The following is an 18,111-nucleotide window of genomic DNA, read 5'->3' on the forward strand; positions in this document are numbered from 1 at the left end:
CAATCTGATTTTTGGCAAATCAGAGGAGGGGCTCTGCTTGGATCCTAAGATGGGGGAGAGCTTGCTGAACCAGGACTGCGAGGGGCTCCAGGGACAGGGAGAGGAGCTGACTGTGGTCTGGAGAAGTCAGAGCTGGGAGAAGCAAGGGTAGAGCAGTGCCAGGGCAGCACTCCCACAGGAGACTGGCTACCCAAATGGAGAATCCCGTGCCATCTCTGGAGACTCACTGGAGCCAGTGCCAAGAGGCCCGACCGACTCCTTCGTCAGTGGCGACGGCTGGTGTTGGGGGAGAGACTGTAGACTGTAGACTGTAAGCCCGTAAAACGGCAGGGACTGTCTCTATCTGTTGCCGACTTGTTCATCCCAAGCGCTTAGTACAGTGCTCTGCACATAGTAAGCGCTCAATAAATACTATTGAATGAATGAATGGGAGAGCCCCAATCTTCTCTCTCTGGCAGCAGTTTTAGTACTTCAATGAACAGTCCTGCTTTCATCTCTGAGCCTGGTTGTGCCTGGAATCTGAGAGAGAAAGAGTGCAAGACAGTGTGTGAAAAGAGAGAGTGTGAAAGAGAAAGAGTGTGAGACAGTGAGAGACAGTGTGTGAAAGAGAGAAAGCGGGGTGAGAGAAGACTGTGAGAGGAGAAAGAGAGTGTGAGGAGAGAATGAGAGAGTGAGAAGAAAATTAGGGAAAAAGTGTGAGAGGAGAATTAGAGAAAAAGTATGATAGTGAGAGACAGGGAGAGTGTGAGAATGAAAAAGAGGGAGAGGTAGAGGGAGGAAGAGATTGAGAAAAAGGGAGAGAGTCAGTGAGCAAGAGAGAGAGAGCAAGAGGGCGAGAAATAGCGAGAGGCCATTTCCCTAATTTGGTTAGGGAGGCCCTTGTGTGTTAGAGGGTGAGAGAAAGAGATGGAACTGAATGGGCCTTTGATAGGATTTGAAATCCTGATGCATTTTAATAGGAAGCAGAGGGAGGAGGAGATGGGGAGGGGTGTTCTGAGCTGCCAACAGATTATTGTGGAGGGCTTTGTTTTGGCCTCAGAGCTCAGTCCAGCCCTCCCGGGCCAGACCCCAGCTCTGCTAGAGTGGCAAAGCCGCAGAATCATCTTCAGAGGTCCTGAGCCCCCATCACCCCGTGAGAGGTTGCCTCCGGCCAGTGAAGAGCAAAGCCACCTCGGTCCATCCTGAGCCCAGCCTGCCCCGGTCATCGGGCGTTGCTGGGGATCGAGAGAAGTCCAGGCTCAGGCTTGAGGGAGGGGATGCTCTGGTGAGCTTGCCCAAGTTCACACAGAAAGCAATTGGCAGAGCCGGCATGAGAATCCAGGTCCTCTGATACCCAGGCCCGGGATTTTTCCACCAGGCCATGCTTGCTTCCCTGTTGTGCTGCCCAAGTGATGTGCTATTTTAGCCCATTTTAACAGAGATCTCCCCAAAGTGGAGACCATGTTCTTTCCATCTTCCCGGGCCTATGCCAAGGGGCAATGACACTGCTTCCAACACCTCCTTAGGTCTGCTGGGGGAGGGGGGAGGCAGGGGTGCCGCTTCTGCCCTTGGATTTGTTTGCTCGCATCCCCGGTTTGTGTTTTGAGCGGCTGGAGCAGTCAGGGTCCTCATGTAATGCGTCCTTTGTGAGCCTCGTCCAGGGCTCGCTGCCCACGGGCCTCAGATCTGCCGGTGCTGACGATGCCAGCGATTGCTTTTCGGGCTTTTCTGCCGGGCGATTGGATCTGGGAAGTTATAATCCTGCCCCCTTCCCTCCCGCCCCTTGCCTGGTCTGGAGTGAAGCCAGGACAGCAGCAGCAACAGCAGTGGTGGCGGGGACAAAAGCCTGGAAAAAAAAATCTGTTCTCCCAAATCACCCAAATCAGCCCCAGCTCTCCCTCGAACTTCGTCCTCGTGGGGCAGAGGCGTGGCTCATCCAACCCTGTGCCCACATACCTATTTTCCCCCTTTTTACAATAATAATTGCAGCACGACGTGTTTTTCTTTTAATGGTATGTGTTAAACACTCACTATGTGCCAGGCACTGTATTAAGCACTGGGATAGATTTAAAGTAATCAGGTTGGATGTAGTCCGTGTCCCACATGGAGCTCCTAATCTTAATCTCCATTTTACAGATGAGGTAACTGAGGCACAGAGAAGTGAAGTGACTTGCCAAGACATGTGGAAGAGCTGGGATTAGAACCCAGGTCCTTCTGATTCCTAGGTCCATGCTCTTTCAACTAGGTCACACTGCTTCCCGGGTTCAGAGCTTACTCTATACTAAGCACTGTGCTAAGCGCAGGGGTAGATACAAGATAAGCAGGTTAGTCACAGTCCCTGTCCCACATCAATCAATCAATTGTACTTATTGAGCACTCACTGTTCTAAGCACTTGGGAGAGTACGATATAACGGAGTTGGTTCTCTGTCCACGTGGGGCTCATAAACTAGGCAGAAGGGAGAACAGGTCCTGACTCCCATTATAATAATAATGGTATTTGTTATGTGCCAAGCACTGTTCTATGCACTGGGATAGAAACAGGGTAATCAGGTTGTCCCACGTGGGGCTCACGCTTCAATCCCCATTTTATGGATGAGGTCAATGAGGCACAGAGAATAATAATAATGATGGTATTTGTTAAGCGCTTACTAAGTGCCAAGCACTGTTCTAAGCACTGGGACAGATACAAGGTAATCAGGCTGCCCCACGGGGGGCTCAGTGTCACAGTCACATAGCAGGCAAGTGGCAGAGCCCCGAGATTAGAACCCATGTCCTTTGACTCCCAAGTCTGTGCTCTTTCCATTAAGCCACGTGTGTACGTGGCCGATCCGATCCGTTCCTCCCTCCCCTCAGGCTCAATCAATTGTACTTATTGAGCATTTACTCTGTACTTGGCACTTGGAAGGGTACAATATAACAGAGTTGGTAGTCACGTTCCCCGGAGAAGCAGCGTGGCTTAGTGGAAGCACGGGTTTAGTGGAAGCACGGGCTTAAGAGTCAGAGGTCCTGGGTTCTAATTCCAGAACCGCCACCTGTCAACTGTGTGACTTTCGGCAAGTCACTTCACTTCCCTGTGCGTCAGTTACCTCATCTGTAAAATGGGGATTAAGACTGTGAGCCCAATGTGGGACAACCTGATCACCTTGTATCTACCCCAGGGCTTAGAACAGTCCTTGGTACAGAGTAAGTGCTTAACAAATACCATTATTATTATTAATTCCCACGGATAAAGGCTGGGTCTAATGTCCCCCCTCACGGCCTGATCCCTTGCCGAGGGAGCTGAGCTTGGCCTCCTGGGCTGGTCTCACCCAAACCCCATCCTGCCTCTCCTCCTTCCTCAGGGCACCAGTGATTTCTGTGTGGCCCCCGACCAGTTCATCTTGAATGCTACTGAGGGTCAAGTCAGCTCAGGTAAGAAGGAATCTGAGTAGGAGGTGGAGGGGGGAAGGTGGAGGGGAGGGAGAGAGACTGCCAACTTGAGGGATTTCTGTAAATGGGGTTAAGCGCTTAGCCTCTTCTGACCACCACCATCCCCCTCTCTCCCCCGGGCTGGACTCTAGGAGAACTCTATGACCCAGCAGCAGGTCTCTTTGCTCTCTTTGGGTCCAAGCAGTGCCCACTGCCCCAGCGATGTCCCTAGGATCCCATCGGGGGTGAGGGCGGTGTCGGGCGGGCTGGGAATCGTGATGAGACTTGTCTTTCAGAGGTGGTCCGTTACTACCTGCACTGCAGCCAGAGTCTGAGCAGCCCTTTTCAGCAGGTAGGTCTCCCCCCCACCTCAAGCCCCTCCCCAGGTGCACCTACCCCAGAGCCTTAACGGGTCCTCGAAGGCTCCCCGACCCCCTATTCTGTGACATCGGGTCTCCGGTCACCCAGACTTGGCATCTGGACTCGGAGCCCGGCTTTATTATTTGTGGTATTTGTTAAGCGCTTCCTATGTGCGAGGCACTGTATAAAGCACTGGGATAAAGACAAGCTAAACAGGTTGGACAAAGTCCCTGTCCCCACAGTCTTAATCCCCATTTTACAGATGAGGTAACTGAGGCACAGAGAAGTGAAGTGACTTGCCCAAGGTCACGCAGCAGACACGTGGCAATGCCGGGATTAGAACCCACATCCTCAGATTCCCAGACCCGTGCTCTTTCCATTAGGTCACGCTGCTTCCCTATTATTGATACCTGCAGGTTCTGAGACCCCTCCCCACTTACGGTCAGGGATGTTTGGTAAGGTTAGACCACCTCCTCTGCTCCGCAGGTGCCCCCCACGGGCCAGCTCGTGGGGGTCCAGGGTTGGGATCCTGATTGATTGATGGAGTTCTGCACTATGGCCCCTGGTCCTTCCGCCCCCCCCACCCCCCGAATCTACCTTCTGACGAGCTTACAGTCTAGAGGGACAGTTCACCCCGGGGGAGGCTCAGACATTCCCGGACCTGAATAGAGGCCAGGCTGAACCTGAGTCTGGTTGCCCGCATCACAGCTCCCACCACCCTCAGGGGCAACCGTGCACGCGTGGTGGGCGGTATCACTGGCAAGTCGGACGAGGGCTGGCCCTGGGGTTTTCCAGCATGGTTGAAGTTCCTTACTAGGGTTGGGAGGGGCAGGGGGCAAGAAGGAGCGGGAGGGAGTGGCCGGCTAACAAGCGGTTGTTGGTCTTTGGCGGTCCAGGCCCTCACCATCTTCCAGCGTTCGCTGACCACGATGCAGATCCAGGCGCAAGGGCTGTGGCAGTTTGCTGTGCCTGTGTTCCCCACGGCGGAGGTAACAGGGAGGAGGGAGAACCGGCTCGCTTCCCGAAGGGACTCGGCAGTGGCCGACCTGGACCTTTTGAACACCCTTGGGTCCCATCCAGATCCTCTCCCGATGCCCTAGAATCTCGGGCCCCCCTCGACCCCCAGCTGTACTCTGCCTCCGCTCTCTGCTTTTACTCAGTCCAGCTTTATTGAGCACCCGCCGGGCTTGGAGGAATGCATAAGGTCTGAGAGAGCACAGTAACTATTCAGGAAATGATCCCTGCCTTTGGGAAGTTTAAAGTCTAATGAGGTAGACGGGTCACCCAAATTATTCACAAATAGTGAGGGAAGGAGAATTCCCAAGCATCAGTCAGTCAGGGGTGTTTATTGAGCACCTTTTTTTAAAAAAAAAATGGTACTTTATAAGCACTAACTGTACCAAGCACAAGTGCTGGATACAGCTACGTTGCAATCAACGTCCCACCAAAGGTAGCAGTTTTAATCCCCATTTTTCAAATGAGGGAACTGAGGCCCAGAGAAGTGAAGTGATTTGCCCAAGGTCACAAAGCAGACACATGGCAGAGCCGGGATTAGAACACAGGTTCTTCTCCCAGGCCCGTGCTCTATCCACTAGGCAATATCCTGGTGCTCTATCCACCTTCTTTGCATAGAGCACTGCACCGAACTGCTTGAGAGTACGATTGGGTGAGAGACCCAGGTCTTATCCAACAGGAGACCAGCAAAAAGCACTGCACTGAACGCTTGAAAATACAGTTGAGTAAGACACCCAGGCCCTAATCTACAGGAGACCAGCAAACAGGTCTGAGAACCACTAGCTATTGACCTTCTACCGCGTGCAGAGCACTGGATTAAGAACTTGGGAGAACACAAAATAATTAGCACAATCCCTGCCTCAAGGAGTCTAACAAAGGAAACTGCCAGACATAAGCCCTCCCCAATCGCTACGGCAAAATTATAGAATGAAAAAAAAAAATCAATAGGTAATCTGTCAAAAAGTCAACTAAAACTTAGAGCGGGTCTTGGGGGATGCAGCTGGAGAAGGCGAGGGTTATTCAGGGAAGACCTCCTGGAAGAAGTGGGTTGACAGGAGGACTCTGCAGAGGGGAAGATCTGGGGTTTGGCCGGTTTGAAGGGGGTTGGCGGTGATCCAGGGTGAGAATAGAGAGAATTGGATGAGGTGTGGGGAGCTGGGGAGGAAAAGGATCCTGGCCTGGGACGTGGTCCTCCAACCCCATCTTGTTTTCCCACAGAACGATCTGCTGGGGGTTCAGCTCATGCTAAACTCATCGGAGTCCAGTCTTCACCAGCTGACTGCCATGTTGGATTGCAGGGGGCTGCACAAGGTAGCTGCGTGGTTCTGAATTGGAACAATCCCGGCAATTCATTCATTCAATTGTATTTATTGAGCGCTTACTGGGTTGAGAGCACTGTACTGGGCATTGATAATGATAATAGTATTTAAGCACTTACTAGATGCCAAGCACTGTACTAGCCACTGGAATAGATGCAAGATGAGCAGATTGGTCGGTCTCTGTTCCACACTGGCCTCACCGGGAGGGAGAATGGCCCTTTTATCCGCATGGTACAGATGAGGTAGCGGAAGCTAAGGGACTTGCCCAAGCCAAACAGCAGATGGGTGGAGGAGCTGGGTTTAGAAGCCAGGTCTCCCGACTCCCAGGCCCGAGCTCTCTCGGTTAGGCCCCGCCACCTCACCAGAAATTCAGGCCTTCGGGGCTGGCGAGAAGCCCCGAGGAGGAAGCGGGAGTGGGCAGCTCCTGCTTCCAGGGAAGAAGGGTGCTGTGTATTCAGCATGTCAGTGAGCCTCCCCCTGCACCCTCCTATTAAATTGGACAGAAGGTCAGGTTGAGGTCCCGGGGAGGTGACCTAGGAGGTTCTCTGAGCGAATCCTGAGGAAGATCAGGACCAGAGGACCCTCGGGGAGTCAGAGATCTGGGGAAAGCCGGGGTACCCCGGGCGCTGGGTGATTGGCTGTTCTCCCCTCCCTCATTCGCAGGACTATTTGGACGCGCTGACTGGCATCTGCTACGACGGGTTGGAGGGGCTTCTATACCTCATGTTGTTCTCCCTCCTGGCCGTGGCAGCCTTCTCCACCATGATCTGCGCTGTGCCTCGGGGCTGGAAGCAGCTGGTCGTCAGGTGGGGGGCCGGGGAGGAGCCGGGTCAGGGGCTGGCAGGCAGGGGAAGCTCCAGTCCCCTGAGGTGGTTGGATTCCCACCAGAACCTCAACATGGTTTGCTGGACCCCAGATAATAATATTTAAAGCAGTGTGGCACGGGCACAGGTCTGGTTTCTAATCCTGGATCCTCCACCTCTCTGCTGTGTGACTTTGGACAAGTCACTTCCCTTCTCCGGTGGTCAGTTACCTCATCTGTAAAATGGGGATTAAGACCATGATTCCCAAATGGGACATGGACTTTGTCCAATCTAATTAGCTGGTATCTACCCCAGCACTTAATGCAGTGCCTGGTCCTTAACAAATACCATTAAAAAATAAGAATAAGCAATCAGTGATATTTATTGAGCCCTTACTGAGTGCAAGGCAATCTATTAAGCACTTGGGAAGTGCTTATTATGTGCCAAGGACTGTACTAAGCCCTGGGTTAGGTATAAAATGATCAGGTGGTACATGGGGCTCACAGTCTAAGTAGGAAGGAGAACAGATTTTGATTTCCCATTTTGCAGATGAGGGAACTGAGGCCCAGATAAGTTAAGTGACTTGCCCAGGGTCACGCAGCAGGTAAGTGGCGGAGCTGGAATGAGAACCCAGGTCCTCAGACTCCCAGGTCCATGCCCTTTACTCAAGTCTGTCAGCTGGGAACACTGGGAACTGCTGCTGCAGCTGTGACAGCAATGGAGTTGGGGGGCTTGGCTCAGTCCATCCATCAGTGGTGTTTATGGAGCACTTACTATGTGCAGAGCACTGGACAAAACACTTGAGAGTACCCTTCATTAGATTTGGAAGACACAATCCCCATCCTCCAGGATCTTACAATCTTGGCGGGGAGAGAGATAAATGACAGGGGAAGGGGCAGAAAATAAGGACCTGCCCACAGTCCCTAAGTGCTTAGGGGATTTGGATTCAAGTGCATAGACGACACCATAGGGGGAATGATAGATTAATCAAGGAAGGTTCCCTGGAAGAGACCTGCTATCAGTAGGGCTTCCCTGTCTCCTTCTGCCCTTTCCCCAGCCCTGTCTGACCCCAAAGCCCGGTTCTTCCCTCTGGGGGCACCGGGGGCTCAGACCCCAGCTGAGATGTGGGCCTGACTTTGTGTCCTGGCCCAAGGACAGCTCTGGCTCTTCAGCTGGGCTCCCTTGTTTCCCCCCATCTGCCCCCACCTCCCCTGTCCCCCGTCCCCAGCTCCGGGGTTCAACAGCCCCCACGGGCCACTGTCCGTCTGTCCCCCGACACAGAGAGCGGGACTACGACGACATCGATGAGGACGACCCCTTCAACCCCCAGGCCCGCCGCCTGGCCGGGCACCAGCTCCCACGCGGGCACCTCCGCAGCTTCTGCAGCTACAGCAGCAGCCTGGGCAGCCAGACCAGCCTTCAGCCACCCGCACAGACCGTCTCCAACGCCCCCGTCTCCGAGTACATGTGAGACCCGAGCAGGGAATGAAGCGGGAGGGCCCACCAGTCTCTCTGAATCAGTCACTCGTATTCATCGAGCACTTACTGTGTGCAGAGCACCTGGGAGAGTACAGTATAAAAGATGTATTCCCCACCCACAACGAGTATATAGTCTAGAGGAGAAGAGAGACATTAATAGAAATAAATGACAGATAGGCACATAAGTGCTGTGGGGCTGGGAAGGGAGGGATGAATAAAGGGAGTAAGACAAGGCGACAGAAGGGAGTGGGAGAAGAGGAAAGGAGGACGGTCACGGAAGGCTTCTTGGAAGAAATGTGCCTTCAATAAGGCTTTGAAGTAAGGGAGAGTGATTTTCTGTTGGATAGAAAGAGGGAGGGTGTTCCAGGCCAGAGGCAGGACGTGGGTGGGAGGTCAGTGGCGAGATAGATGAGATGGAGGTGCAGTGATCAGGTTGGCGTTAGAGGAGCAGAGTCTGCAGGCTCAGTTGTAGTAGGAGAGTAGTGAGGTGAGGTAGGAGGGGGCAAGGTGTTTCAGTGCTTTAAAGCCGATGATGAGGAGTTTCTGTTTGATGTGGAGGTGGATGGGCAACCACTGGAGGTTTCTGAGGAGTGGAGAAACACGTTCTGAATGTTTCTGTAGAAAAATGATTCGGGCAGCAGAGTGAAGTTTGGACTGGAGTGGGAAGAGACAGGTGGCAGGGAGGTCTTCGGGTCAGAAGAAGGGGGCTGGGGATGGAGGGACCTCCACCCCATATGCCCCAGACCAGCCTGACCCTTGGCCAGACCAACTGTGGACGTACCTTGGGGTCTGGAGAGGGGATGGAGCTTGGCCTTTCCCACCTCAGGGTGGTCCCAAACCCAGCATCCCATCTCAGGCCTCTGCAGGTCCAGAAGAGACACCATCGTTTTCCCACTCATAGGTCCATTCCCGGAGTGCATTGGGGGTGACCCGGGCCTAGACACTTCTGGCCCTGCCCCCTCCTTAACCCTCTCCATCCGAACCCTCTCCTCTTCCCACAGGAACCAGGCCGCGCTCTTTGGCGGAAACCCACGCTACGAAAACGTCCCGCTGATCGGGAGAGGCTCCCCACCCCCTACGGTACATTGGCCTGCAAAGTCTCCATCCGGGTTAGAGAGTGGCCCCCATCTAACGTTGTCTCGGCGGCCCCCTGGGGTAGCGGGGGGATGGGCAGTGGGGGTTGGGGGATTCGTGGGGTGAGTCGGGGGAGGGATTGGCAGAGGGGCCCGGGAGAATGTTGTCGGGGGGGCAGGGATGGATGGGCGGTGGCCGAAGTAGGGATTTCTTGGTTCATTTTCCTCGTGGCCTGGGGCCAAATGCAGTCTCTGGTCAGCCCAAAGTGGCAGCCCAGGAGAAAGGCTTCAGGCTAGGGGCACAGAGCCTGGGAGGGGAAACATGGTGACAGAAACTGGGGAAGGAGGCCTGGAGAGAGATAAGAGGCAGAGACATCAGAGGACAGGCATGAGAGGAGAAGACACCTATGGTAATCCATCAATTGATCAATGATATTTCTTGAGCGCTATGTGCAGAGCACTGTACTAAGGGCCTGGGAGAGTACGATACTAAAGATTTAGCAGACATATTCCCTGCCCATAACAAGTTTAACACTGGAGAGGGATATTCCTGAGGGCGAGACAAAGTTGCGTCCCCCAAATCCCGTCCCTTCGATTCCAATGCCTCTAAGGTAACAGCTGCCGGGGAACGGTGACGGGGAGAGGGCGCGTGTGAAGCCAGTAGATTCCTCCCTGCCCTCAAGATCAATCAATCATATCTATTGAGGATTTACTGTGTGCAGAGCACTGTACTAAGTATTTGGGAGGGTACAACATAAACAGACTTCATAGACACATTCCCTGCCCACAGGGACCTTGCAGTCTAGAACTGGAGACAGGTATTAATATAGATTACGGATGGGGCCTTGGCTTCTGCTATTTTCATTTTCACTCCCAGGCTTCCCCCCCCCCCCCATTTTTTAAAAAAATTAACCATTCATTGCATCTCACCAACCTCCAAAAGAGTTCTAAACCAAGGAGCGATGAACCCTACCTCCCTTCCCCAAGCACTTGCCCACAACTCTGTACCAAGCAGATTGCTTTTATTTTTTAACCTTTGCTTTGTTTTTGCATCGATTTGGGGGGATCTAAGTTTTCCCACGGAGAGTAAGTTTTCCTTTTTTCTTTTCTTTGCTTTTTTTCTCCTCCCATTGTCCCATCTGCAGCCCAGCGTTCCTGTGGTTTCTGTCCTAAGTGGGAACACAAGGGGAGGGACCCAGGGAGAAATGGAACTGTGGTACTTGTTAAGTGCTTACTATGTGCTGAGACCCTTCTAAGCACGGGGATAAATGCAACTTCATCAGGTAGTCATAGTCTCTGTCCCACAGGAAACTCAAGTCTAAGTAGGAGAGAGTAGGATTTAATCCCCTTTTTACAGATGAGGGAACTGAGGCACAGAGAAATGAAGCCCCTTGCCCAATGTCACACAGCAGATATATAGCAAAATCAGAATTAGAACCCAGCTCCTCTGACTTCCAGACATGTGATTTTTCCACTAGGCCAAGCTGTTTCTCTCTATCTCTCTTTTCCCTTTCCATCTCTTTTCCTCTCCATTTCTTTATCTATGCCTCTCTCTTCTTCCCTCCCACACATTCTCTGTCTCTCTCTCACAGTCTTTTTCTTCCCCCTCCTTCTCTTTACCTCTCTCCATTTCTTAATCTAAGCCTCTTCCCGTCTTCTCCTCCCCCTCCCCGCCCCCCCAAAATTCTGATTTTCTGCACCCAATCGATCTACAGTATTTATTCATCCGTGCTGGGTGCAGGGTAAAGTAGTAAGCACTTGGGAGAGCACACTAGTGTTAGTAAACAGAACCCCTACCTCCACCCATGTTCTTACCCCTCCTCCCCATTGTCTTGACTACAATATTATTTCAAGTTGTGTCACTGGTCTGGATTTTGGGAGGACCACAGGGGCAGGGGAGAACAGGGCTGGCTACCGGCCTGACTCTCTGACTGAGCCATAGTGATTGAACCCTGTGATGGGATTAGTTTGTTGTCCCCTCTCACCAACCAAAGGGTCAGAGTCCTAAGAGGGTCTCACAGTGAAAAGAGAAAGCTCCTGGTGAGAAACAATTACTCAGTGGTATTTATTGAGCGCTTACTGTGTGCAGAGCACTGTAGTAAGCGCTAGGGAGAGTACAATATAAATGAGTTGGTAAACCCGATTCCTGCCCACAAGGAATTTACAGTTTAGAGGGGGAGGCAGACGTTAATATAAATAAATTATGGATATGTACATAAATGCTGTGGGGCTGATGGAAGGATGATTAAAGGGAGCAAGTCAGGGCAACTCAGAAAGGAGAGGGAAAAGAGGTAAGCGGGGGAGGGTGTTTAGTCAGGGAAGGCTTCTTGGAGATGTGCCTTCACTAAGGTTTTGAAGAGGAGAGTGATTGCCTGTCAGATATATAGAGGCAGGACATGGGCAAGGGGTTGACAGTCATATAGACGAGATCAAGGTACAGTGAGCAGATTGGCATTAGAAGAGAGAATCTTGAAGCTTGGTAAGACTGCCCCGTCTCCAGTGAGAGAAGCTTGAATTTGGTAGCCCCAGAGCAAAGCTGGCCAGAGCCCCTAAGGGTTTCCAGGTTGACGAGGCAGCCGGAGGAGAAATAATAATAATAATAATGGTATTTGTTAAGCACTTACTATGTGCCAGGCACTGTTCTAAGCACCAGGGTAGATACAAGATAAGCAGGTTGGACACGGTCCCTGTCCCACAGAGAGCTCACAATTTTAATCCCCATTTTACAGATGAGGTAACTGAGGCAAGAGAAGTTAATTGATTTGCCCAAGGCCACAGAACAGACAAATGGCAGAGCCACTTGTGAGCTTGCCCATGTCACAAATATCCCAAAGTCAGAATAATCTCAGGCTGTGTCATCTGGGCTCTGAGAACTTGGATCCGGGCCACTTGGGGTTTGAAAACATGTTTGGAAACACAAGGCCCAGATAGCTACGGTCCAGCCTCTAGCTGAGAAGTGCCAGCAGAAGTGACCCGAGAGTGGCAGCTGACTCAAGTGTTGCCAAGCAAAGTGGCATTGCTAGTTCTGGTAGCAGAAGGAGAAGAGACCCAGAGGCATCCCTCATCTACACACCCCCACTCCCCAGGACCTGGCTCCTTACTCTGGGTCGCTCGTAGCCCACGGAGCTTGGGTCACCCTTTGAGGTACCGAGTCAGGTGGCTCCATTTTCCTCCCTAGGGCAACCACCAGGCAGGTCGTCATCGTCACCCCCCATCCCTGGGTGCCCAGGAGGGTGAGAGAGGGAGCCCCCGTCTTCCCCACTGGCATTTGGAACGGTGAAGGGGTTGCCCGATTTCAATGGCTGGGATGGGATGACGGTTATTTCTACCAACCCAACTTTTGGTTCACGGAACAAGGTGCCTGACTTGGGCGTTTGTAGAGTTGGCGCTTTGAGGCCTAACTTCACTCTCCTCTCTCCCCTCAGTATTCTCCCAGCATGAGGGCCACGTACCTCTCCGTCACGGACGACCACTTGAGGCCTTATGGGAATGAATTTCCAGCCTAACAGTCTTCCACTGGGTCCTTCCTCCTCTTTTATTTTCATTTGTCTTTTAAACTGAAAAGCCACGCTGCGTTTCTTTAATAGAAACCAAAGGAAATGGGGGGCGGGGTGGGGGGTGGGGGAGAAACTGCATGGACTTCAGGAACGGAACGGCGTCTTGCCAGGAGAAAGCAGGAATAGAAACAGCCTGACGTGTCCAGATGCTGGATTGATGGGGGATGGGAGAGCAGGAAATTGAACGGAGGAAATCCCAAAGGAATTAACACGAGCTGTCCAGAGCGGAGGAGGCTTTCCAACTCCTCGGAATCCGGCATCTTTCAAGGGCTGCTTCTCTGATTCGGTCTTCCTCTCCCGGAAACGGGCCGGGGGATGGAAAGGAGTGGAGGTGCCGCTTAGAAATCAAGTCTCGGAACTCAATTCCCTCTCCCCCAGCAGCTTTCCATAACTATCGCCCCCTCTTCCTCCCATCAGCCTTTGGTCTCCTAGGATGGAGGCCGAGGGTGATTGGGGAATATGCGGGTTTCTGGGGGAGGCCCTACCACTCCCAGGACCAGCTGGGGAGGTGTTTCCTCCTTGGGCTGGTCACCAACTGCTTTTGACAAGCTAACTGGACTCTTAACTTCTTCTTTCGCCTCTGTACCGTTAGGCGACCCTTCTGCCTGCCTAACCGCAGGAGGATGGGAAGGGAGGTTTGTGGGTGGGGGGTATTTTTTAGGGAGAAGTGTGTGAATTACCAGACCATACACTGTTCATGAAGACTTAGTGGCCTCAACTACTCTGTGGCTCTGAATTCTAACATGTTGGGAAGGGAGCGTGATGGGGGAGATCTGGGAGGGGATGGCTATGGGGGAATCACATGCAGAGGGGTGGCAGCCCCCACAAGATCAGGCGTTCCTGGGGTCTCCCTGCTCCACTTGGGTTTCCACAGAGCTCCGGCCCCACCCACCCCACCTCCCCATGCTCCGAGGTCGGACACTCTGTGATTCGTCAGCCACGACTGGGGAGCGTCTCAGGTATTAACACAGGCTCGGAAAACGAGTTTTGTTTTTTCCAGTAACCCGTTGCTTTTTTTTTTTTTTCCAGTCAGCCAACCCAAAGAACACGCTAAGCTCTTCCCGTGTGTTTTTAGACACGGGGTCTTGCGTTTCAGTTCTAACACCCGTGATTTTTATATCAGTATTTTGTAGACTGTGTATTACTCTTGGCACTGATTAGCTTGTCTGAGTTATGGGGTGTTTTTCCTTCTTTTTTAATAATAAAATAAAGATGAAAACTATGTGAGACGCCCCATAACGTTGCAGGGGGGGGAAGCCTCACCCGTCAGCTCTTTCCCCTCTCCAAGATGGCAGCTACCAGAGATTCCAAAACTTGTATTTTGACATTTTCTATCCAGGCAAGACTTGACCCCTTTCCTCTCCAAGGGAGGATGGGAAATTGTTGCCAACTACCGTGGCTTACATTCTAATAACCGAGGTCTTCCTGCTGCCAGAATTTGGTCTCTGGTCAGGAGAAATACCGACATATATCCTTCCTCTCTTCCCCAGGGACTGAGTGTGGGTTAGGGTCTATGGTGCTCCTACGCCCCTGCCAAGCCAAAACTCACGGTCCGTTTCCGATGTGGGTTGGGGTCACTTGCTCTTTCTGGGGAGCTGACAGAAGTGGGAAACCCCTAGAATGAACCAACCTGTCTCCAGGGAGATGGAGCTCAGACATCAGGACTCACCATGCCTATCGCCGGTATTAACCTGTACATATCACCTACGATGAAAAAACCCTGTGTCAAGGGCAACTGGGAATTGTCACGGGGTCCAACTTTTGCTTCTTAACGTTTCGTAGTTGCGACTAGGAGAGATGTTTTTAACGCATGTGAACTAAAAGTTCTCTTTGGCTTCTGGACGGTCTTGAGGGCAGAGTTAGAGGAAAAACCCGGCTTGATTTGTCTGTGCCCTTCTAAGATGGAGAAATAAAGAAAAAACCTGTACTAAATCTTGTGTCCGTTCCTCTTTGCTCCAGGCTACTAGAGGGCCTTGGTTTGTGAACAGTTCTTTGTGAAGGAGGCAGTGACCTGGGAGGGGAGAGGATTAAGGGGCATATTTCCTCAGCAGAGTGAAAATGCAGGATTTTGCCGTAAATAATTGACTCGAAAATCTGAAGAGATCAGCTCATGGCTTTGTTTCTGGGGTCTTAAAAGGAGCTGCGGGCACTTCCTAAAGGTCATTGTTAATTACAGTTCCTGGTTGACTGGTTTTTTTCTCAAAACCCTCCTGGGTTAAGGATGATCATAAACATGACTGGATGGGTCAGCAGTCAATCCTTTAATCTCATCCCCCCTCCCACCCCCCAGTCCCAATCCAATGATTTATCTAATTTTAAACAGTTCTAATTTAGAATGCAATGATTTCCAATCTGATTGCCACTCCTTACATTTTTGCATACACTGAGGATTATTTTTCTTTGAGTAAAAACAAACAGCTGTTGGAATGTGGTTTTTTTATGGTATTTGCTAAGCCTTTACTATGTAATAATGATGGTATTTCTTAAGTGCTTAGTATGTGCCAGGCACTGTATTAAGCAATGGAGTGGATACAAGCAAATTGATTTGGGCACAGTCCCTGTCCTACATGGGGATGACAGTCTCAATTCCAATTTTACAGATGAGGCACAGAGAAGAAAAGTGTCTCGCCCAAGATCACACAGCAGACAAGTGGTGGAGCTGGAATTATCCACTAAACCATGCTGCTTTTACCACTATGTTCCAGGCATCAGTCTAAGTGCTTGAGTAGATATAAGCTAATCAGGTTGGGAACAGTCCTGGACCACATGGGGCTCACAGTCTTAATCTCCATTTTACAGATGAGGAAACTGAGGCAGAGACAAGTACAGTGACTTGCACAACATTACACAACAGCAAAGTGGCAGATTTAGGATTAGAACCCAAGGTCCTTCTAACTCCAAGGCCTGTGATGTACCAACTTGGCCATATTACTTTTCAATCCAATTGCCGCCACTCATGTTCCGTGAGGATTATTTTCCTTCCTATGAATAGTAGTAGCAGCAGGGGAGTTTTTTTTTTTTTTTAATGGTATTTGCTCAGCACTCTGTGCCAGTCGCTGTACTAAGCGCTAGGGTAGATATAGATAATAATACTAATGATGATATTTGTTAAGTACTTATGTGCCAAGCACTGTTCTAAGCACAGGTTGTCCCTTGAGGGGTTCAAAGTCTTAATCCCCATTTTACAGATGAGGGAACTACAGCACAGAGAAGTGAAGTGATTTGCCAAAGGTCACACAGCAGGCAAGTGGTAGACCTGGAATCGGAACCCAGGTCCTCTGACTCCCAGAGTTGTGCTCTTTGCTTTAGGCTATGCCCTTTCTGGGTAAATACATTATAAAACACCGGGAGTCAGAGATCCTAGGTTCTAATCCCGGCTCCACCACACACCTACTGGGTAACCTTGGTTAAGTGTGATTTACTCAAATTTCTGTGGGCCTCAGTTTCTTCATCTGTAAAATGGGATTTGACACATATTAATCAATCAATTGGATTTACTGAGCACTTACTGGGTGCACAGCACTATCCTAAGCATTAGGGAGAATAAGAGAGTTGTCAGAAACATCATCATCATCACCCCCTGCCTAAAGGGAGCTTATTCTCTCTCCTATTTAGATTTTGAACCCTATCTCTAGACTGTAAACTCACTGAGGGCAGGGTATTGCACTCTCCCAACAGCTTAATACTGTGCTCTGCACACAGCAAGTGCTCAATAAATACTAGTGATTGATTGATATGGGAAAATAAACATCTTCTAGAGGGTAAACTCATAGGCAGGGAAGGTGTCTACCAACTCTGTTATGTTGTACCCTCCCAACTGCTACCACCTTAATTCAATCACTCATCTTATCTTGCCTGGATGACTGCATCAGCCTCCTTGCTGGCCTCCCAAACTCTTATCTCTCCCCACTCCAGTCCATACTTCATTCAATAGTATTTATTGAGCGCTTACTATGTGCAGAGCACTGTACTAAGCGCTTGGAATGTACAAATCGGTAACATAGATAGTCCCTGCCCTTTGATGGGCTTACAGTCTAATCAGGGGAGACAGACAGACAAGAACAATAGCAATAAATAGGATCAAGAGGATGAACATCTCATACTTCACTCTGCTGCCCGCATCATTTTTCTACAAAAACATTCAGGACCTGTCACCCTCCTCCTCAAAAATCTCCAGTGGTTGTCCATCCACCTCCATATCAAACCAAAACTCCTCACCATTGGCTTTAAAGCACTTCATCACCTTGCCCCCTTCTACTTAAATACCAACATTATTATTATCATTATTATTATTATTATACGTCACCTCGCTACTCTCCTTCTACACCCCAGCCCACACATTTTGCTCCTCTAGTGCTAACCTTCTCTCTGTGCCTCTGTCTCGCCTGTTTCACCACAGACCCCTCACCTACCTCCTGCCTCTGGCCTGGAACACCCTTCCTTCTCCAATCTGACAGACAATTCCTCTCCCCACCTTCAAAGCCTTATTGAAAGCCCATCTCCTCCAAGAGGCCTTCCCAGACTAACTCCCACTTTTCCTCAATTCCCACTCCCTTCCGCATCGCCCTGACTCGCTCCCTTTGTTCTTCCCACCTCCCAGCCCCACAGTACTTATGTACATATCTGTCATTTTATTTGTGTTTGTGTATTATTTGTATTGATGCCTGTCTCCCCCACTCCAGATTGTAAGCTCGATGTGGTCAGGGAATGTCACTGTTTATTGTTCATTCATTCGGTTGTATTTATTGAGCGCCTACTGTGTGCAGAGCACTGTACTAAGCACTTGGAAAGTACAATTCAGCAACAGATAGAGACAATCCCTACCCAACAGTGGGCTCACAGTCTAGAAGGGGGAGACAGACAACGAAACAAGTAGGCAGGCATCAATACCATCGAAATAGATAAATAGAACCATAGATAAATGCACATCATTAATAAAACAGAACAATAAATATGTACAGATATATATAAGTGCCCATCCTCCTCTCTATATTTTCCTCCACTGTCTGGATTAACTTTCTGCAGAAATGCTCTGGGCACGTCACTCCTCTCTTCAAAAATCTCCAGTGGTTGCCTATCAACCTTCGCATGAAACAAAAACTCCTCACTCTTGGCTTC

The 18,111-nt window shown here is 50.7% G+C and overlaps 1 protein-coding gene across 2 annotated transcripts in view; it reads left to right on the plus strand.

The window, feature by feature from the left end:
• Positions 1-14,925, plus strand: part of TTYH2 (tweety family member 2) — a 30,846-nt gene extending 15,921 nt beyond the window's left edge. The window contains exons 7-14 of one of the 2 annotated variants that reach the window (XM_029079908.2): positions 3,322-3,391; positions 3,685-3,740; positions 4,645-4,737; positions 5,981-6,073; positions 6,745-6,887; positions 8,166-8,351; positions 9,365-9,443; positions 12,862-14,925. In XM_029079908.2, the coding sequence (XP_028935741.1) occupies positions 3,322-3,391; positions 3,685-3,740; positions 4,645-4,737; positions 5,981-6,073; positions 6,745-6,887; positions 8,166-8,351; positions 9,365-9,443; positions 12,862-12,942 (801 nt within the window). In that variant the 3' untranslated portion in view covers positions 12,943-14,925. Of the gene's footprint in view, positions 1-3,321; positions 3,392-3,684; positions 3,741-4,644; positions 4,738-5,980; positions 6,074-6,744; positions 6,888-8,165; positions 8,352-9,364; positions 9,473-12,861 lie in introns of both variants that reach the window. The other variant, XM_029079909.2, reaches the window with a different exon arrangement.
• Positions 14,926-18,111: the final 3,186 nt, after the last annotated feature.

Source organism: Ornithorhynchus anatinus, chromosome 15 (genome assembly GCF_004115215.2).
Source record: "Ornithorhynchus anatinus isolate Pmale09 chromosome 15, mOrnAna1.pri.v4, whole genome shotgun sequence".
In the NCBI taxonomy this organism is placed as follows: domain Eukaryota; kingdom Metazoa; phylum Chordata; class Mammalia; order Monotremata; family Ornithorhynchidae; genus Ornithorhynchus; species Ornithorhynchus anatinus.